Below are 23445 nucleotides of genomic sequence, written 5' to 3' on the forward strand. Positions count from 1 at the left end.
ACACACAAATCCGTCGATGTGATGCACAGGTTGGCTTTCACCTGAATTATCATTTGTCTTGTGGATCTTGCTGATATTTTAGAAGGTCATCCACTTCTTCTTTGCTAAACCTCTCATTTCATTGGTCCATTTCAGTGGTTAGTTTAGCTACCAATTTGTCCTACCTGATCCTACTTGACTGCTTGTTTTAAGCAATGCAGCTCAGGGTTCACTTACTTTTGCACCTACATGAATTGACCAAAAACTCTTTTTAATTAAGTTTTGACTTCACAATTGATTTAAAAAAAGAACAATACATTGAATTGATAAACCTACACCTGTTATTTCATATAAAATGTAATGGTTCAGATTGAACGACAAAATCAGGTTGGACCAATTGGAAAGTCCAAATTGCTCAAGATGGTCTTGAAAATAGTATTTTTTAGACTAAAAACAAGTAATATTGCCTTTTTTCAAGCTGTAATATATGGAACTATTTTCTTAAAACACAGAAGTATTCACTTATGTTTGGCCAACATAGCCTTGATGACTGGAAAGAGGAAAACTTACCGTAGTAAATATAACTTGAAACTGGAACAGCACTAGAACTGATGGTTTTTTTTTTACAAGAAAAAATGCTTACAATTAGAATTAAATGCTAGACAATTTCTCCTAAAATAACGATTTAAATTTTTTTTTTTTTTAAATGAGACATGTCATTCAACATTTTTATTGTGCAAAGACAGTAACAGTTCTGGCATGCAATTAAGAACCAATTTTCTCAAAGGGATCAATGGATGATCATCATTAAAGTGCCTTGCAATTAAATAAATGACTTGATTTACACTTGTTCAACTTAATAGAAAACACTTTAAGTGGTCTTAATCCAGCAACTGAAACTTATGTTTGAGCTTCAGTATTTATTGATTGTTGTGTAACACTTTATTATAACGTTTGTTAACCATTTGTAATACATTTGTTAAAGATGAAGTCATGAAAACTCATATTGAACTAATAAATTGTAAATATGAAAAGATTATGAATAAATGATTTACAAATTGTTAGCTAATAATTTGTAAATGCATTAACAAAAGATGAAGTCATGATAAGCTATTATCTGAACTTATGATGAACTAATAATTTGCAACTATTGGAGAATTGTGAATTTATAAGTAGCAAATACTAACTAATGAGTAACTCATGATTAAGAAATATCCATTACTAATCATTAAAATGCATAAACAAAATATAAAGTCATGATGAGCAAATGTTAACTCATATTTAGAATACAGTAATTTGCTATTGAAGAATTATGAGCTAATAATTTCCAAATATTTATTTTTTAACTCATGATTCAGAAATACTTACTAATGCATAAGTAAAAGATGAAGTCATGATGGGCAATTATGAATTCATGTTGAAAAATGTGTATCTGTGGTATTGACTGTAATACAAACCTTTTTGCAGATTCATTCCAACGTTCAATATTGGTGATTCCGCCAATATTTGTAGACTGTTATCATTTACAACTTATATTTGAATGTGAACAAATTCTCTGCAAATGCCTTACTACCTTTTGTTATCATGAACGAACTATATTTTCATATCAACAATTAATTTACTCATCAACACCTCATCATTTTCAAATGCTTACCATTCTACCTGCTTTACCATTTTTCACCCAATAAAGTGTCCACGAACAAAATGTTTCAAGTAACATTTTATTTGTAAAATTCCTCTAAATGTGAACACTTCAGTATGTTTTACGCCAAAACAGATTTTTCAGACAAATGGCTTTGATGATAACAAATATGTGTACTACCTTTCCAGTAACAGTATCAACAACTTGAAAACAAAAAGGGTTTTGAACAAGCAGCCCTTTTAACTAACTAGTACAATGTAGATGTATGGACCGGTTTGGATTCTTAGGTTCACCTCTAGGAATAATTAATTTAATTTAAATAAATCAGCACACACAGGTTTGTTTTACTATCTTTGTGGGGTCATCTCATTGAAATAATGCATTTCCCAGCCCCTTCCCCTAACCATCAAAAATGATTGCCTACCCCTATTCCTTACCCTAACCTCAACTATAACCCAATTCAAAACTAAACTAAAACCAAGTTTTGATCCTCAAAAAGAGGTCTAAACTTGTGGCGCCCAGCAAAATGGCCCCACATGGACGGGTGGGCCCCACGACTCTGTCAAATCCTGAAATGTTGGCCCCACTACGTAGCAAAAACAAGACCACACACAATAAGCAACTGGAATCACGGATGTGTTAAAAGGAAAAAACATTTATTTACACACAAAAAAAAAATGCAGTAAAAAAGACTATTAACTGTACTGATCAAACATTGATTATCATATAGGCCACATCTAAGCACTATTGTAACACAAATGTGAATCATGAAATTTTAGTTCAGCAGTAATTTTCTTCATATTTTTTAATTTTCTAACCCCTTATTAAATGAAACAGGAATTATGATTTTTAAAAATGAACTATTTCTTAAAACATGAAATTAAAAAGTATTTTCATTTCAACCAACATCAATGTTGGTAACTGTAGTCATGAACAAACAATATTCTGAGTCAATGAATACAGTACTCCTTTTAACAGAAACAGCTTGATATTTTTTTTCAGTCTATTCCAAATGTATTTCAAATAAAATGTACACAAAACATTTCATAGAAAACATAAAATCACTGAATTTAGCATCCCAAGAGTCACACATCTCATTGCTACCACATAGTTGGCCTTGTTACATACTGTAGCTGCTCTACACTAGCCATCTAAGCTTATACTTAAGAGTTGACTTACCAAGACGCCTGCCAAAAGATAGCTCGCCTCTCATTTCTAGACATGACACGTGTGAACATACAGTATGGCAAACTGTTTTCATTTTCATTAGTAACCATACTACGGCAAATCGAGTAGAAAGACGATTGAAAACTCGACACACTATCTCCAACTAAGTTGCCTCTGATGCAATAGTGTTTACTGACATGTACAATCACCATTGCAATGGCTTTTAATAATTTAATTTCGGTTTAATTCACTCCGTGTTTCTCTGAAGAAAAGCATAGGGGTCCTCTGCAGGCTAAAAGAAACACAATAAATAAAAATAAATAAATGCATTTAAAATCATGAATAAACTACATAGTTGAAGCAAAAATCCCGAACAAACACAAAAATTAAGCAATATAATAAAATTAATAAAACATACCTCCAGAATATGAATCAAGGCATCAGTTGGATGGCTCAATTTTTTGGCAGAGCTCCGTATGAAGGGAACATCAGAGGTAATGCTTTCAAGATGACAAGTGCATTCTTTACTGTTAAAACAATAAAAACAAATAAATTATTTTAGGTCTTTATGTATGGTGGGAACATTCAAGCTGATCCTCCTTACCTTGGTCTTGCAGTCGTGGTCCTGTGATTTTTTTTTGAACACTGCATAAAACTGTGCCTGGTTCAAATATTTTAGCCAAAGTTTTTTCAGCTCCTTTTTGAAGGAGGGATTCCCCTTACCAAGGATTCACTGGAGTTCGTCTACAGTATGATCTAACAGCAAGATATGTTTTTAAAAAAAAAATGTGTAAAAGATCTTGTGTACATAGTACCAAGGTGCAATACATGACTTTATTACACAAATAACATTTACTTACATGGCTTAGCCTGCAGTATTATTACAGGCCTGTCCTGCTCCTTCATCACATCAGCATCAATGAAAGCGCGTCTTGCTTGGAATTACAGACCCAGCAATTGGGATACATCATCTTTCTTGGGTTTGTTCTTGTTTTTTGTACATATCCTGCAGAGTTTTGTAGTGTCTTGCTTGTAGATACCACACTGTATACCACAGGGAAAAAGTTGTTTCTTACCACACATTAAGGTTAGCAAACATATAAACACGATTCTGAACTGGCATTAACACAAAAGTGCTAGCTTGTTAGTGTTAGCTTGTTGCTAAAATTAAATTTCACCTTTAAATACAGAGGCTGATAAAGTGTCCATTTCTGGATATGTGTCACCAGTCCCATCTTGACTCATGGTGGAGCTTCAAGATGTTGGCAAGCTATGAAGGGAAATGTTTGAATTTGCAAAAGATTATTTCTTGAAAAAATAAATAAAAATGAACGCTGTCTTCGAAGTTTCACCGCCAGAAACAAGAGCTAAAGTAAACGGTAAACGCCAACCGCTAAACGGATGCTATAAGCGCGGCCAATTGCTGGCGCTTCTGTATTGGAATATACCAAATCATTTCAGGGGGAACGTCACATTATCATGTTGCTAGATTATCAGTACTATGTTAATTATGGTTACAAGTACACTCCATTTTTATTAGTAGTTTAGTTATATTAATATTACATACAAAACATCTATACATTTGCAATACATTATTCATCTAAAAATGTATAGCATATTGTACACCCCCTCCCTTAGCGGAACATATACACACCTGATTTAGGACGTGTACGTTTGATTTGAGACATACTCGCTTATATTTTTCGGTGCAGTGGAACATTCCAGAACCCCCCATTCTTAAACAACAGATAAATATGGCCTGACGGTGTTCGATTTGTGTTGTTTTTACAACTTTCTCGATGAGGCTCTTATTGAGCCATATCAACAGATTGCACAGCCACTTTAGGCTGCTCCTACTACCATCACGTTAAAAGAAGACACCTGCTGTAATTGCGTGATGCTATCTAGCCAAGCTACAATGAAATGGGAGGACACAGGCCGACAGAAGGGCAAGTCGCAGGTGCACAATCATCCGAAGAGGATCATCATCATCAGTCTGCCCCTACAAGTAAGTTGTACCCGCAAAACTTTCTAGTTTTGATGTGATGTGATGATGTAGAGTGCGTGTTAAATACGATGCCAACTTTGCATATTAATGCAGCATCGCTTGCGATGTGCTCCATATTTTCTTGCTTGCTTTTGTGTTTGTGACCTGTGATCCACAAAATACATTGGCTACCTGTACTCAAAAGATTTAACAAGATATTACAGAAACAAGTACAATCTAAATTAATTACCTGGAGCATAAATGCTTTGCAGTCAACATGCACAAAAACATGTGTTACATTTTTATTAAAATAGAACAAAGTATATGTTTTCCAAATGTCATACATATGCCATTGTACAGTATATATTGGAGTGTGTCATGTATTAAAAAACAAACAAACCTGCATATCATGCCTTTGAACAATTTAAGTCCAATGCAATGCTAATTATGTTTTTCAGACTGACACACAGTGCGTTGTACAGCCTGACTCACCTCCAGCTGAGCTGAGCTGGACACCAGACACGAGGGAACCATTCTTACTGAACAAGTACGTCCTCTTGCATGATAATTACAACAATATAATTATCTTGTAACAAAAGGGTGGGTAGTAATCAATGATAGAAACTCAAGTACATTTACTTTTGAAATTTTTAAGAAATCATACTTTAACTCTTTTACTGCCAAAGACGTTAAATGACGTTCTGCAAAAACCTACGGAGGAGCGCCAAAGACGTTAAAAGACGTCCTCCCATTTTTTTTTTTTTTTTTGAAACGGGTGCTGTCAAGGCTTGCGGAGCTGTCCTGAAAGTTTCAAGCAGGTCTCGTGAGCCTAACGACTAATTTTGGTCCCTAGAGGGCAGCGCTGACTCTCTTTTGACAAGATCGGGTGGGCGTCAGTAGAGGCGGAGCTAGAGCGTCGAGCAGGAGACGAGAACGTTAGACAAAGGAAAAATGGCGACCGGCTGCGGCAGCTGACGCCCGAGCCGTTTTTTTTCAAATTCGAAAAGCATCGACCAACGATAAAGAGCACATTGACGACGACGATGATCATCATCGATGATGATGATGATGACTCCGTGGTTGGAAAGCATTGACGCGGCAGTAGGAGACGTGGGGGGGAGAGCTAGGTGGCTGAGGAAGAGCACATGATGAAGGTGAATCCGAGCTTGACGGCGAAATTGGAACCGCTGATGCGGCAGCCATTACGGCGTCATAAACGCGGAGCGCATTCGAGCACGCACAGGCGGACGTTCAATCGGACGACGTAGAGTGCCCCGAGTCCAATGCATATTCATCGGAGGAGTGTGTACAGTCTGCTACTTGCTATTTATTCCCCAGAAAAAAAGGCCGTCAAGAAAGTGTAACGTTTGCACGCGAAACGGACAAATGCGAAAGTGAAAGTAAACTGTTGTGCAAGTCCTGGCGTCTCCTTGCACGCAGGAGAGCGTTACAAAAAGAAAAACTGTATTTGAAACATCCACATAATTGTAAATAGTACCACAGTTGCACACATTTGTAAATAGTAACGTATTTTTCAATCTAAAAACACTTTTTCATTGTTGGTGAAAGCGTTTTACAGAAGTAAAGCACTATTTAGGTGTTTGTGGCATCATTCATGGACAAAAAGAAGTGTACAATTCACTAGAGTGCATGAAATAACATCGTTTCACAAAAAGCTGTTTTTCTCCGTTTTTTATTTCAAAACAGAGAATTTCGGTGAAAGTAACCATTTTCTATTGTTGATTACTGAAGAACGGAATAAGGTAGAAACAAACTTTTTTTTCTGATGAAAGATGAGAGTCCAATCTTTTATTTGTTTCCATAGTCCAAACACAACATTTTCTGTGGACCTTGAAAGATCAGTCAAAATGCTTAAATCGGCTGGCACTGGCGACAACCCGTTTCTGAAAACGTCTGGCAGTCAAAGAGTTAAGTGTACAGGCGTTTTTAGTTCTCTTCCCACACTGAGTCATTTCTGACAAGTAATCAAACCTGCATGTTAACCTCTTGATTTAACTTTTTACTTCATTCTAAATGGCTTTAAAGTAGCATTTTTATAACTTGAGTAGATTTTTTAGTCTACCCACTTTTTGTTGTTATCTGTTTGTATTTACATAGTGCCCCCCACCCCCCAAGAGTCTCAGAAGTCATGCTACATTGTTCGTCATAAATACCATAGCCAAGTGTAATGTATCACAGGTAACTGCAGTCAATTGCATTCAAGTGATTACGTTTTTATTCTGCCACAAACCAACATCAAACATTCATTTATGCATGTTTTCAGAAATCTGTGAACACCATTGTTGCTGGAGTACAGCAGTGCCAGTCTTCTCTGATGGACCACCTCAGGAAACAGATGGAGGATGTGCTAAAGAAGCATTCCGGAAATGCCTCAAGTCAACTTCAAAGGGATGCCCTAGAAGTATTTGATCAGTTTATTGATCTATTTGCTGAGGCGGCAACAACTTTCCAACAGGACAGTATAATTAAGAAACAGATTGGTTCTTTGGAAGCAGAGGAAATTCTCATTGCTCGAATCTAATGCAGGAAAATAAGTGCAGACAACTCTATCAAGAGCAAACAGTTTCATTATGTGCCCCTAGTTGAAAGTCTAGAGCAGTTTCTGTCACATCCCAAAATATGGCCAATGGTTCAAGAGGGTCCTAAAAAGTGCAATGAAGGATTTGTTTCTAACATTATTGATGGTGATCTTTTCAAGTCACATCCTTTATTGTCTGTCAAACCAGATGCACTGCAGATAATTCTGTACACTGATGAAATTTGAGATTTACAACCCCCTTTGGGTCCTGTGCTTCAAAAAACAAGCTGCTGATGGTATACTACACATTAGGAAATATAAACCCAAAGTACAGGTCAAAATTGTCTGCCATTGTCTGCCATGTGCAAATCTTCGACAGTCCGGAGTGGACCCCATATTGAACAGAATTAAGGAAGATTTGGACAGGTTGCACAGTGGTGTTGAAATCCACCCAGCTGATGGAAAGAAAACAGTATAAGGCGCAGTGGTCTCACTCTGTGGAGACACCATTGCACAGCATGAAATGTCAGGTTTTAAAGAGGGGGTTGGCTTCGCCTTCAGTAAATGCAGACACTGTGAGTGCTCTTTTAAGGATATGCAGGTTTTTTTTTTTTAATGAAGATGCATTTACTAAAAGGACATTGCAGAGGCAAGTGAGGGAATGTGATGAGATAAAAAAGGCACAAAGACTTGCTTCGCTTGGAATTAACAGACAAAGTATGTTTGTGAACTTTCCACTCTTTGATATCATTCAACAAACACCACAGGACATTATGCACGTGATCCTGGAGGGCATTGCTCCACTTGAAATAAAATGTGTTTTGAATCATCTTGTTCAGTCAGGACAAGTGGACTTGGACTCTGTTGATTCTGGTATACTTGGTTTTCCCTACTCCCCTCTAGATAATAGAGATCGACCCACACCAATATCTGTCAGCACATTAACATCCAATGACAACAAGCTAAAACAGTCATCAGGTCAAATGCTTTTGACGTTTTTGCTAGGGCTGGGTATCGATTCTAATTTCCTCATTCGGTTTGATTTCGATTCACAAGAGTTTAGTTCGATTTGATTTCGATATTTTCTGATTCGATTCACTTCAATTCAATCTGATATTGAATAATTGTGGGACATCAATCCTTCTTAAATATCAAAGACAGGATAAAAACTCCACAAACATTAAATTCAAAGGAGGCAGTAACTGGTAAAAGGATTCAGTTTATTAATGAAAGTAACACATGTTATGACTTAAGTGCTACACAAACATTGACATCAGCAAAAATGACATTAAAATATTTTCATAATTCAAATTAATTCATTGTAAATTGTAAACTAATTCATTGTAAATATAAAGTAAAAACATTTTGAATTGTCTCAAGGTGCAATAAGTCAATGTTTGTGAAGTGCCTTACCCAAAGACACAACAACACGACTTGGGGAAAGCATGGATCGAACAGCCGACCTTCTGGTTACTGAACGACCGTCCAAATTAATTTTTTCATCATCCCTTGTGACAGTGTCAGTTCTTGTATACTACACTTACATGCAGTGAATAAGTTGATGCATGCTTAATGCTTATCTTCTTGTGAAAAATTAGTTGAACTTGATCATCACGATCATGCCGCCTGTCATAGAGCTGGCACTTTTGCTGTGTTCCATTCAATACATGCGTATGTTTTTTCCTGTGTGACTCGTTTTTAAAACAAGGATCCTCACTGCGGCTTGATTGTCACATAGTAGTCTAGTTGCACATCGTATCGGGGGCGTAAATATCTTTATTATGTACTGAAAGCCCTCATTCTCCACAATGCAGTATGGCTTAAGTCTTTAACAATAAACCAGGTTATTAAGGTTGTTAAAATAAAGCAATTAAAAAAAAGTAAAAGTATATTCCATTTCAATGTGCAAAATGTAAGAGTGGACTTATTTTTGTTAATTTATGTTACTTATTTATTATATCCTTGAAGTTCTAATGTTATGTTATAAAGTAGTTAAAATTGAGGTTTTGCATTTTGATGTGAGGGAATGAGGGAAATATTAGTAGATGGAGCTTGGGGTGTTTTTGTTAACTTTTATTATGAAGTAATTTGATTATTAACTCAATGTTTGTTTAAAAAAAAAAAAAATTTTTTAGCAAGTAATGAGTATCTATAACTAATTGTTTTTATAAAGTACCATTCCCAACACTGCGATTGCCACATTTGACAATTTGTTCCCCATCCTACATTCAAAATGTTAGCTCATTTATTTCACATCTAGATTGATTTTCAACATTCCCACAATTGCATTTTTTCACCAATATCCTTTTGCCTAGTTCTATATAATTAACTATCAATCAATATAATTAAAAATCATACAATGCATGCATTTTTGCCACTATCTTTCAATAACATTCTACATTCTTCAATATAATTTAATGTCATTCCAAATCATTTAATACCATTTGACATAATTTCATATCTTTTTTCTATTCAACATTCACAGGTAATTTCTCCAGAAATTGCTTCATATAGTTTTTAATCCTATCCAACCTGGTCACACCCAAAGACAACCTCAACATCTTCATTACCGTGACCTCCAGCTCTGCTTCCTATTCTCTCGTTAGAGCCACTGTCTCAGAGCCATACATCATGGCCGGCCTCACTGCTGTCTTATATATTTCACCTTCATCCAAGCAGAGCCTCTTCTATCACATTAAACACCTGACACTTTCCTTCATCCATTCCAACCTGCTTGTATTTGTTTCTTCACCTCCTTACCCCTCTCACCATTGCTCTGGACCCTTTAAAGTGCCCCACCCTCACTGTCTCTTCTCCCTGTAGCCTCAGTCTTTCTCCTCTGCCCCTCTGATTCATGCACAGCTATTCTGTCTTCTGCTAATCTTCACGCCTCTTCTTTCCAGCACATTTCATCGCAACACATCATATTTACAGCACATATTATCACATTTGTCCAGCAAACATGCATATGCGTATTTGACGCGCAGAATCTGTGATTTCATCAATATCTTTGTAATTGAATTTGGACATATCAAATCAAATTTTTTAATTATTATTATTTTTTTTAAATGTCTCCTGCGCACGGCACCTTACCGTGGTGGAGGAGTTTGTGTGTCCCAATGATCCTAGGAGCTATGTTGTCTGGGGCTTTATGCCCCTGGGTGCATGGTAGTTCGCCCAACCAGTCTACATGTGTTTTGGCGAAAGCGTTTGACCGTGTCCCTCGGGGAGTCCTGTGGGGGCTGCTTCGGGAGTACAGGGTACTGAGCCCCCTGATACGGGCTGTTCGGTCCTTGTACGGCTGATTTCAGACTTTGTTCCACATTGCCGGCAGTAAGTCAGATTCGTTCCCAGTGAGGGTTGGACTCCGCCAAGACTGCCCTTTGTCACTGATTCTGTTCATAGCTTTTATGGACAGAGTTTCTAGGTGCAGCTGAAGCATTGAGTGGGTCCTATTTGGTGGCCTCAGTATAGCATCTCTGCTTTTTGCCGACGATGTGGTGCTGTTGGCTTCATCATACCGTGATCTCCAACTCTCACTGGAGCGGTTTGCAGCCGAGTGTGAAGCGGTTGGGATTAAGATCAGCACCTCCAAATCCGAGACCATGGTCCTCAGTCGGAAAAGGGTGGCGTCCTCTCTCCGGGTCGGGAAAGAGATCCTTCTCCAAGTGGAGGAGTTCAAGTATCATGGGGTCTTGTTCACGAGTGAGGGCAGGAGGGAGCGGGATATCGACAGGCGGATCGATGCAGCGTCTGCAGTGATGCGGGCTCTGTATCGGTCTGTGGTGGTGAAGAAGGAGCTGAGCCAAAAGGCGAAGCTCTCGATTTACCGGTCGATCTACGTTCCTACCCTCACCTATGGTCACGAGCTGTGGGTTGTGACCAAAAGAACAAGATACAAGCGGCCGAAATGAGTTTCCTCCGTAGAGTGTCCAGGCTTTCCCTTAGAGATAGGGTGAGAAGCTCGGGCATCCGGGAGGGACTCAGGGTTCAGTTGCTGCTCCTCCGTGTGGAGAGGAGGCAGTTGAGGTGGCTCGGGCATCTGGTTCGGATGCCTTCCAAGCGCCTCCCTGGAGAGGTGTTCCGGGCATGTCCCACAGGCGGGAGGCCCCAGGGACGACCCAGGATACGCTGGAGAGACTATGTCTCTCGGCTGGCCTGGGAACGCCTTGTGATCCTGTCGGAAGAGCTAGTTGAAGTGGCGGGGACAGGGAAGTCTGGGCTTCCCTCCTAAAGCTGCTGCCCCCGCGACCCGACCCCGGATAAGCGGTAGTAAATTGATGAATGAAAAAAAAAAGAAAAAAATTAAATTATATACAGTATATACTTTAGAGTACATAAATTACATAAAAATTACAATCATCATACAAATCAATCAATCAATCCATTATCTGAACCACTTTTCCTCACAGTAAATTCAATTAAATTTTTACACTGTACAGAGGAGTTATTGAGGCTGCTGAAGTAGAAGGCATTGTGTGTAACGTTCTCAGGAAACTGTTTTCCGACTAACTGAAGTGCACATGAATGTGATTGCCATCAACTGAGTCATTGAGTTAACATTGCGACCACGAGTCAGATTCAAGTGATTTCGAAGCTGAAGAGATATTGTACGTTTTGCTACTACGCCGATGAATAAGACGACTGAGGGCTGTTTCTCATGAATATCCTCCAGGAGAGCCTCTGAAATGTACTCATAGTGTGGCGCCAATATTGGGTGTATGAAGAGTGCGTGCACTGTGGCTCCTGTGCTGTGCATTGCAGGACAGGGAGGTAGTTGAAATGCGCAAATAGTGCGGTGCTGCTTGGCGGGTTTGTGGCAGAGGAGCATTACAGTATAGTACTGTACGAATTGATGTCAACACATAAATAATTACTACCCTCTTAGCTCAGTAAGATAGATGTTCGTCTTCCAACCAGATGACCTGGTTCCGAATCACATTAACTCCTTTTATGGGTAAGCTAATCTACAATACGCTCTACTTGGTTGTATTTTCGTGCATGGTAAAATGACCAATATGGTCGTATTGTTGGAGGACTTGTGACAAACAATGAAGGACCACCTTTTAAAAAAACATTAAACACATATTTTGCCCAAGATGCACAACTTATTGAAACTAAAGTAATTTACCGTATTTTTACGACTATAAGGCGCACTTTAAAAGTCTTAAATTTTCTCAAAAATCGACGGTGCGTCTAATAGTGAGGTGCGCCTTGTGTGGACCAAGGTTCAAAATCTGACTGACTGTGAGAGGACTTCCCGCACACATTGCTTATTACTAGAAAGGCGGACCTGACTGAGGACAGACATGAGAGCACGGAAGAGTCAACTTGGTGGCGAGTTCTCCAGCCCTCTCCTTCTCCCCCTTCCCCACCCCCACGTGTTCGCTCTGCCAATTGTGATTTATTGTGTTCAAACTTATGTCATGACACTAAAGCATGCATGTTCAGTGAGCATGTGTCTTCTTTTTTTTTTCCTTGTTTCAGAACTTAACAAGCCACTTACAAGTTAATTGTTTGATTGACAGCTCCCTCCAAAACAGATCGGTCTGTTCGCGCAAGGGAAATGGAACATCAAATGCAAAGGGCTGTCCGGGCTAAACTACTACATAGAGTAGTGTATTGTTTCCTTTTTTTCATTTCTTTTTCACATGCTTGAACAACGTTCACTTACAGCAACAGACATCGCAAAAGTCACTTTGAAGTCTACACAGTGTAGCTAAACAGATCACACCACATACTAAAGACACCAGATTTTTCCCCACGCATCATCTTTCCTTCCTTATCTCCGTCACTCAAATGCGCACATCTCTCAGCCGCTGTGAAAAATAACGTTCGGCAAATGACGAACACATCTTTACCAAGACTGGGAGGCCGCACCATGCAAGTTATGCCACAATTTGTCAATGGATTGTGAATGAAAAAAGGAAGTAGGAAGTATGGGGCCACTCACTGCCTCTGGATGGGATAACAAGTCTTTTTAAGCACAAAGCGATTCAGTTATCGAACCAATATGCCGCCGTTCAATGCACGTCCCATATCGTTGCATGAGAAATGCAAACGAGCGACATACAGCGCACGTCGTCGTTGAAATCCATCCGTCCGCACCATAACACGAGTTATAAGCGCGCGCACACACCAACACCAAATGGCCAAACCCGCCCGATGAGGGGAGGGAGATGTTTTTAAAGTAATATTAACAATTCCGGGCGTCTGTCTTCCGTAAACATCATGAGCACCTCCTACAGAACTGCGAGATCGCGCAAGACGGAACATTACAAGAATTGCTTCTCAGAAGCGAAAGGCTCTCCAATGGAAACCCCGGCAAGTCGAAATTGTACTTTATCTAAATAGTACAATATCGCTTTTATTTTTGCTAAAAACTGTAATGGAAATGCAGCTTGTGACTGCGCCTTATAATACGGTGCACCTTATGGTCGTGAAAATACGGTATATAAATACAAATAATAATTTTAGAACTTTAACTCATAACTATATACATTTAATAACTTAAATCAAGAATTTGAGTAATTTCCTAAATAACCGTGAAAATAACACTTCTCACTTTTTTCCTCACTCCGTTCAAGTGCTTGTATGTGTGTATGTACTTTACTTATGGGAAGAGATTTGTGTCAAAATTATTCCCACAAATATATCTGCGATTTTCACGTGTGTCAAATAAAAAAACAAAACAGTATATGCACGATTTTCATATGTTTCTTTCAGGTCCACAAACATAGTCGCAATTTTCATGTGTTTCATGTGTACTGGATATCCGTAATTTCCACTGTTTCTTAATGTTGTGTATGTATCTATCATAACTTACTATTTGTAAATGTTCAATTTTGCTTGTGAGTTGTTGAATGTCTGCCCTGTATGTGAATATCTTAAAAACAGTGTGACGTTTGTCTCAACAATAAATGCACTTAGCACTTGAAAATGTAAAGTGCATTATAAATACAATTTATTATTATTATTATTATTATTATAAATGCGCATGCCCGTCAATCGACAAATGTGCATTCAACAACTTATAAGCAGAAATGAGCATTTACACATTAGTGAAACACGTGAAACTCACAAACATGTTTGTGGATCTGAAAAACATGTGCATGTATTTGTGGAAATCACGGATTATTTGTGAATAAAAAAAAATTTGCGAGGATCACAAATATATTTGTGTGAATAACTTTGAGTGTTTATAACGTGCTGTCTGTTGGCTTTATCTCCTGTCTTTGCCTCCTGATATAAGAAGCAAGATACCTGATAATAAAGCCAATTTCATGGCACCAATGAATGTGTTATACAGGTTCCTCTGTAATTTGTTTGTCATAAGAAATACATGGTCCTAATTTTTTATTTATTCTACTGATTTCAGTGTAACTGAGAACCAAATGTCATATTTTCTCTTTAATCTTTTTTTTTTTTTTAATCAATGGCTTTCAATTGTGCATGTACAGTATTTTAACATTTATTTACAACACAAAATCCACAATAACTAACTTCCTCATTATGGGCCCTGTTTTTATCAAGAGTTAAAATCGATAATGTTTTTAATTATAACTCTTGATAAAACAGAACCCAGAACATATAGACATGCCATACACACATACATATCCACAATGAATAGAAGGCATATAACTTTGGATCATGTTGAACATTTTAATTAATGACCGTATTTGAACATTGAAAAATAAATTGCCATTTCAATTGAATTTTTAGCTGGTAATGATGTCAAATTGTTAACGTCTAATTGGGTAAATCAAACTCCAAAACTATTCCATTGCAGCTCCTTCATACAAAGCTGATTTACACAAGTTTTTGTTCACTCAATAAATTAACCAAACAGATGGGGTGCTCCTAGAGGCAACAGAGAGGACTTGCAGGCAGTCTCTCGAGTTGTATACACTGTTCCTTGAGAGATCCTAATTTATGCTACAGTAACCACCACCAGCACACTTATTTTTTAAATCTGGCATCTTCTCACCCTCTATATTTCTTATTTAACAACCATAAAACTCCACAGCCACCTCTCCTAGATGATTCCATACCTCCACAGGTATTTCACCACAGCCAACTACCTTTCCACTTTTCGTCCTCACTTACTAATGGTACCTTTCACTATGTCTTCTCTTATTTTTCCAATTCATCAACTTCTCAAAGCATTATTTCCATCTATCCAGCACATCACTGTTACCAGTCGATACATTTCCATCTCTATCTTTAATCAGCCTTCTGTACATTGTTTACATCTCTATCACTGTGTCTGGCTAACCTGTAAACATCTCTCTCACCTTCTTAACTGTCTAACCTTGCATACCTGTCATCATGTGCCTATTTTTTCAATTTTGCTACTGAAGGAATATTTTGATTACTATATTAAGTGTAATCTTTGCGTGTCCAAATAATTGTATTCAGGATCTGATGAAGAAGTTTTCTTGCAAGAATTTATTTAGAAGCTTCTAAAGACACAGTCAGGACACTCACATCTGAATGCAACGTGAAGCCCCCAAGTGTGTGTCAGTTTACAGAACATCGACTCATTTATACTCAAAAGATAAAAGGTTCCTCTTCCCCTCCTAAGTTGATTAAAGGACAGACATGTCGACTCCTAGTGAACAAATGTGTGATGTTATTAGCAAGCAGACGTTTACATACAGACATGTTGATTCCAGGTTGGACAAAGGTGTAATCTTATTAGTAAACAGACATTTACATACAGTTCCCCTTCTTGACTGGGGGAACAAATGCAATTAGAATCTAACCCCAGACTTTTAGACTCCAATGACAAAAGGCTCTGATAACATCATGCACATTCCTATCTTCAATAGCTTTGAGGGTGAGAGGATAAAATAAAGTTCACAAAATCATTATTCCACTGTATTCTATTAAACACTCATGATTATATCACATATATATGTCTATAAGTAAATTCAAAAACAGTAAAATCACAAATTGAAAATATTAAATGTCTTCAGTCCTACCATTGAACTTCTATAAGTTCAAAAACTGGACATTTAATCCCACAATAGTCTAGAGAGAAAGTCCAGCGCGAATCTTGATCGTCGCAAAATGAAGCAATGTTTATGTGTGGAGTTCAGAAAATAAGAATAGCAGGTGAGACAGAGAGAGAGAGAGAAAGATAGATAGAGGGGCTTAGCAGTCAAAATTCAGTTTGATTCATTAAAAAATTCGGTGGAAGGGGCATAATAAATGTGAGGCATAACACTATGTGATGTGGTTAAGTGTCACGACGCAATAGCAGATGTGTCCGTCCCTCGAAGCCATTTCGTGATGAAGGTCTTGTTGAATGAAAAGTGCGTTCGACAGTTGGTCAATCAATTTTTTTTTTTTAAAAAAGAGGCGTTTGTCAGCCTCTTTCCGAACCCTGGCTCACTGCCAGAGATCACAGGAAAGGTCACGGGACTTCATTCCCAGTGTGACTCAATCCGTGCCCAGGGAAAAGGCACTCCAATGAATCTTCTTTCCTCCGCGTCCTTGGGCAGCTTGTCAGGTAGACACTGGAACCGGGTGTGGTGGGATCCGTTAGATGGCTCCAATTGGTGTGGGCGCAGATCAGCAGCTTAGTCAACCCCCTCGGTCGGGGTCAATTGATGTGATTGATGAGCCTGGGACCTTGTGGCTCACATGTGGTGGATGTGGCCCCCACCATTATGATCAGCAAACCAATCTGTGTGCAAAATCATTTTCATTTAGTCACTCATAACATACATAGTCTTCATTCTTTACTTTGAAAAGAGCACCTGGTTCTTTGTTAGCAAATGTTAATTGTTTCTATATCTTATGAAGTGTTCCTAGGAAACCCTTATGATGGTAGATAATGATTAATCAAATATTTTACCATGATATTTACTGTTGTAGATTTAGCATAAATGTGCTCTTTGTCGTACATCAAATTTCTGTATTTTTAACGCTGGTTTCTTATTATAGCAGTGTAAATCATTTAAAAACAGCATCATCTTAACTCAGAACTATTCATGTCCGGCCGGGCCATAAACAGTCTGAGAAGAGATTTATATATATGCTTATACCTTTAATAAACACTGCAGTCCTGCAGTTCATTTTTAACAACTTGTCTCATGAAAAAATGTCACCTAGGTGTGTCAATGTTCCTTCCACACCTAAATGGCATATTCCATGGGCTCTAGAAATTATACTTTTCAATCGTTTCTGAGATGGAACATACTTACCGTATTTCTGCTATAAGGGTCGTCTTTTGTCATCTTTGTAGAACTTACTTTTCCTCCCATGGTCAAAATCCTCTCCATTCTCTGCCTGTAAATTCCTCACACCACACAACTTAAGCAGATGTAAATTAAGATAGTGCAGCGGAGGACTTTTAGGGTCAGGAGGAGAAGAAAATCCTTTTTTTTTTTTAAACAACCCCATTAATCTATTAGGGTCACAAATCTTCCAAATATCTGCCATCTCAACTAGTAAAAGGAACGAGTTATAATCAGAAAAACAAAACAAAATCCCTACTTTAAACCAACCAAAAAGTATTCTTAAAATGCTAACTAACCTCACCTCTTCTATAGAGTAGTGGGGGCTTGTAAAAACACAGCAGGCAACTTTGCAGATCATGACCCAATTAAAAATCAGTGCTGCGACCTAAATCAAAAATAAAAAATTTAACCAGCAAATTCGCCGTAAGTGTTCCACATCTGAGTCCAATCTAGAAGCTAAAGTTATAAAAGAGAAATGGGAAAAAATTAGAAGGCCAAATTCAACAAGCATCAAACAACGGAAAATATAGTATTAAAGATTCAAATAAATTTTATACTACCCTAATTCACATAAGCTGTTCTCAATTTCCGAAACTGCGTTGCTATAGATCACATCTTCCCTTCTGACATAGTACAGAGTGCAAATGTCTACAAACAGAATACAACATACGACCTCAGGCACCAAACTCAGATGATTCCAGAACTTTGAGTCCACAACTGGAGTTCATATTCCTTCCTGTCCTTGTCGATAGCAGTTTATGCAGGGCAAAGTTCAAAGCGGGCACTGGGCTTTGTGTACTGGAGTTCTCAGGAAAAGTTCATCATGGCCGAATCGATGATAATCCTGTCTGCTCAAAAGGTTGCTGGACATTATGCTCAAACAATGCATAAGAGTCATTGAACAGTCACAGGACGAGCAGATTTATAGTGTACCATCCTTTTCGCAGTCCGTGTGGTCACTTCCCCCCCGAAAGTGACCATTGTTCAGTTCGCCGTCCACTCTGAACATCAAGCATAGCAGGAGAATGCTGTTCATTCCATTTCCAGCACTTTTTGGTTGAGTCACCCAAGTGAAACACCTTTCAGTCAAAGATTGAACCTGCCTGAAACATTTATACACTCGGAACAGACAGAGGAAGATGAGATCATAGCAAGAGAACACTGCTTGTTGTCATAGCAAGAGAACACTGCTTGTTGTCATTCAATTTCCAAGAAAAAATAAAATAAATTCCCCCAAAATATTTTGTTTTTCAAACCCCTAATTTATTCATTTATTTATTTTGTGGTTTTATTTGAATTTGATCACTACACTATGGCAAGTAGTAGTACTATATTTACGCATATGTCTACCATAGACATCTTCATTACGTGTTACCTCAAATTTAAGAAAATGTGACAGCTGTCAGTCACCCTGGCCACTTGGAGGAAAGTCCTTTCGAATTTCAGGGCTCCTCAGACTTCTAGAATGGGACTCAGATAAGGACAAAGGTTAAATAATTTTCACACCTACGAATAAGTTATCAGAGATGCAGGGGAAATATAAAAATCAAAAATGAAAAGTCTATTTCAATTAAAATTTGGTTTTATTACTTATTCAACTATATTAAAATTTGGTTTTATTACTCATTCAACTATAAAAAACACAGATCTGATTTTAAAATAATATGATAGTGGCCTGTAGTTAACACCTAGACCTCTATATCCTTCCGCATAACAGGAACAATTTGATTTTAACAGATTAGCATTAGAAGACCCCTGCTATTCACACACACAACAGACTACAAGTCTCCCAAATGGAGACAATGGGAGAGAGGACTAAACTTATCACACCCCCCTCCCCACAGGAGACAAAAAGGAAAGAGAGAGAAGGGGGGCGGAAGAAAAACTTATCATACACACTCCCCTGTCCTTTTTTATCTAGTTTAATTTAATTTTAACAGACAACAGTACAAATCACCACCTTCTTAAAACAGCAGCTCATGGCCCCCATCCTTTCAAAATATGCAGATTTCCTGCTACCATTCTTTTTCACCCTTTTTTGAGAACAAAGAAACTGGAGAGAGAGGACATTTTTTCCACCTCTTTTCCATTGAAACCTACTCTTTTCCTCTTCCTACAAAACGCCATTCATATACATCCTATCTTATCTCGCTCATTTTTGGAGACACAAAATACCTGCCTTCCAACAAACTCAGTCCTCCTTTCACTTAACTTCAGTTCCTCTCCATTGTCATAAAGGCATTGAGGAGAAAAAACACAAAACCAAGAAGAAATCAAATCCCCCCTTTAAACTCACAATTCACACATGCTTCACATATTCACAGTTTCAACTCACCAAACTAGACCCAGAACACACTCACACACAACACAAACTCCTCAACTTAATTCAGTGGCGTCTCAGTTGTTGAACCACAGACGAACACAAACCTCTCCGAAGTGCGCACTCATTTGTAAAATACACCGTTTATTCGTCTAATAATAACTTCACCACGTACTTATAGCTCAAATGTCGACTTATTCGCGCACAATCCATCGCAACGTTACGGCTGCGACACAGACACGTCGCGCACATTGTAAGACAAACAACGAAAAACCGCGTGGCCACAACACACCATGGAGCTTAACAAACAAACGCGTACACTCAACAATTCATTTCTAAGCCAAGAGCTCTCGCTTGGTTCAAATTTTCCCCGCGGGTCATCTTTCACAGTCAACACTTCATCCAATTTATGTTCCAATTTCTTAACAGATGCGGCTGCTCACAGCTAACTTAAGCCTTAAAAACAGATTCGCACGGTAGCATCTTACCAAAAACTCATCTCCTGCGCATGGCAACTCGTACGCTGGCAGAGCCGCTAGCTTAGCATCAGCCTCCTCATTCTCAAAATCACTTAACACCGTCATCCGCGCAACTTTCACAGAGCTATCCAACGCTAACATTCTAGCACAAACCAACATTTGGTCCACGACCTTATATTGTCTAGCGCTGTTTTACACAATCAAATTCCACGACCACACCACATTTTTCAACGGTGAGAACCAACCACTATCACAATTAGTGCGCATTCATTCATATAAAAGAGTTTCATACTTACGTTGACGCCGTGGTGGAAATGCGTCCAGCATCATGAACTCACTGTTCGCTTAGCGACCAATTCTGACTCTCGACCGGAAGTATATGCAAATCGAACCTCCTTAGTTACGGTCAAATTTTTTCGGCCATAATATGTAGTAATTAGTCGTTTTTAAGTCAGTGACGTCTCACTTATGATACTACGATATAACAGATCAAAACTATTCTCATTAATCCCCCCCAAAAAATTATTATTTATTTTTTTTTTTTTTCAGACAAAACACAAACAAGACGAAAATAAACCAGATATTAAATACCTTTTGCGCGACTTTAATAAATATATCCAGGATCTTCACGGGCGGCTTATATCACACAGCACTTGATCCGTAAAAACGGCAGGCTTTTTTTTATATCACTCCACGCACCGTAGCGATACACGCGATATACGGGCGTTTAACTCAGCAAACACTACGCGTGATCACCACTAGCTGCTTATAACACCACAACAACAGAAACAGCCTATTCCTCCGTGGTACTCAATGTCTTATGCCGTTTCAAACGGCAGAGCGCTCCGACTTGACGTCACTTCCGTAAACACGGGGCATCACTTTCCTATGCATAGTTCAATGTCGTAGTAAATTCCAAAATGGAGGACTTTGCGTCCCTCCGTATACGACTTTAACCCCCCTAACTTGTTCACAGATCCCAAATACAACTTAGCACAGACGAAATGCAACTGTATCGATCCTAAACAACCAGAATTTCTCTACGTGGATAAAATGTCCACTCACCTTGTTAATATTTTTGCGCTTTAGAAATCCGGTGTTCAGGATCAATCACAGCTGTTGAAAAAACATCTCAATATGTCCACGTCGGGGCGTCACCATTTTGAAGGAATATTTTGATTACTATATTAAGTGTAATCTTTGCGTGTCCAAATAATTGTATTCAGGATCTGATGAAGAAGTTTTCTTGCAAGAATTTATTTAGAAGCTTCTAAAGACACAGTCAGGACACTCACATCTGAATGCAATGTGAAGCCCCCAAGTGTGTGTCAATTTACAGAACATCGACTCATTTATACTCAAAAGATAAAAGGTTCCTCTTCCCCTCCTAAGTTGATTAAAGGACAGACATGTCGACTCCTAGTGAACAAATGTGTGATGTTATTAGCAAGCAGACGTTTACATACAGACATGTTGATTCCAGGTTGGACAAAGGTGTAATCTTATTAGTAAACAGACATTTACATACAGTTCCCCTTCTTGACTGGGGGAACAAATGCAATTAGGATCTAACCCCAGACTTTTAGACTCCAATGACAAAAGGCTCTGATAACATCATGCACATTCCTATCTTCAATAGCTTTGAGGGTGAGAGGATAAAATAAAGTTCACAAAATCATTATTCCACTGTATTCTATTAAACACTCATGATTACATCACATCTATATGTCTATAAGTAAATTCAAAAACAGTAAAACCACAAATTGAAAATATTAAATGTCTTCACTACCCAAACGCGCCGAAAGGTGAATTCACGATTAACGTAAGTGCCCAGCTCTGGATTTCATGAGGGATGGGACTGCAGCTTGAAATTCTTTATTTTTTTCCTCAGGACTATCATCATTGTCCTACTATCATTGAGCAATCACATCGTAACATGTTTTATATTAATATTAAAAACGTACAGCTATTACAGGTAGAGGAGTTTAGAGATTATTCCCTCTATTGAATTTAGATGTATCATTTTTATTTTTAAGATGCTTAATGACCATTATGTTGTATTTTCCAGGCATGCCAGAGAGATAGTACTGAAGTATGAGGGACGCCTGACAAGAACCAGAGGCTATCAAACAGCAGGAGCTGATGTATGTACTGTATACAATATTACAATCACACTATTTATAGCTTTACATTAGTTGTCATAAACAGCCAGACAATCATGTGTTTCCCAAAGCAAAACATACCAATCAGGTGGGCACAGGCACGATGCCTACTTTGACCATACATATAGAAGAAAACTAAAGAAGGGACACAGGATCATGTCAACTTGTAACATGAATTGGTGTCAGGGTTACCCTGAAGAATTGTAGATACTCCCAATAAAGTATGCACCGAATGCAGTGTTGGGAATAACGGTGTTAAAGTATGATAGCGTTACTAACGGCGTTAATTTTGTAGTAATGTAGTAATCTGATTTATTGTTTTCCCCATAAAAGAAGCAACTTTATTATCGTTACTGCCAACGCCATGTTAATAGTAGGGATACAACAATATCCAAACATCACGATACGCAGGGTTGGAAGGGTTACTTTTAAAATGTATTCCGTTACAGTTATAAGTTACCTGCTAAAAAATGTATTTAGAAACGTAATCCAAGTACCATAATATTAAAGTAATGTAACGTGATTATTTTGGATTACTTTTGGATTACTCCAATATCAAGTATGCTCATGAAGACAAAATAAAAATAAATATCACCACAATATATATTATAAACAATGTACCCTGCTATTTGCAGGTGATAGGGACCCGGGGCAGCCTACAAATAGCAAAAATCCTTGTAGGAAAGGGACAAAATATGCTTTTGAAAGCAACATATCCCATGGTAGCTCATTTTACCCACATGCACGCATTAATAATGAGGATGACAATGCGTGACATTAATTGCTAAATTAACTTTTATCCCAGTCATAAATTTAGCTGTGTATATATTGTGTATGATGTTTAATTAGTGAATTGGTGGGAGGAAGATTTGTTTGGAAGGTGTAACTCACTTTATGGTTGTAGGCTAGCGGGCTAGCAAGAA

At 38.1% G+C, this 23445-nt stretch overlaps 1 protein-coding gene across 11 annotated transcripts in view; it reads left to right on the plus strand.

The window, feature by feature from the left end:
* tmc3 (transmembrane channel like 3) overlaps positions 1 to 23445 on the plus strand; it is a 212202-nt gene that overhangs the window by 67096 nt on the left and 121661 nt on the right. For all 11 annotated transcript variants that reach the window (XR_013293749.1, XR_013293751.1, XR_013293750.1 and 8 more), the window contains exon 3: positions 22429 to 22504. Coding sequence is in view for 8 of the 11 variants with exons in the window: in XM_077562800.1 (XP_077418926.1) it covers positions 22429 to 22504 (76 nt within the window). In the remaining 3 variants the exon portion in view is untranslated. The remainder of the gene's footprint in view (positions 1 to 22428; positions 22505 to 23445) is intronic.

The sequence above is a fragment of the Vanacampus margaritifer genome, chromosome 4 (genome assembly GCF_051991255.1).
Source record: "Vanacampus margaritifer isolate UIUO_Vmar chromosome 4, RoL_Vmar_1.0, whole genome shotgun sequence".
Taxonomy (NCBI): domain Eukaryota; kingdom Metazoa; phylum Chordata; class Actinopteri; order Syngnathiformes; family Syngnathidae; genus Vanacampus; species Vanacampus margaritifer.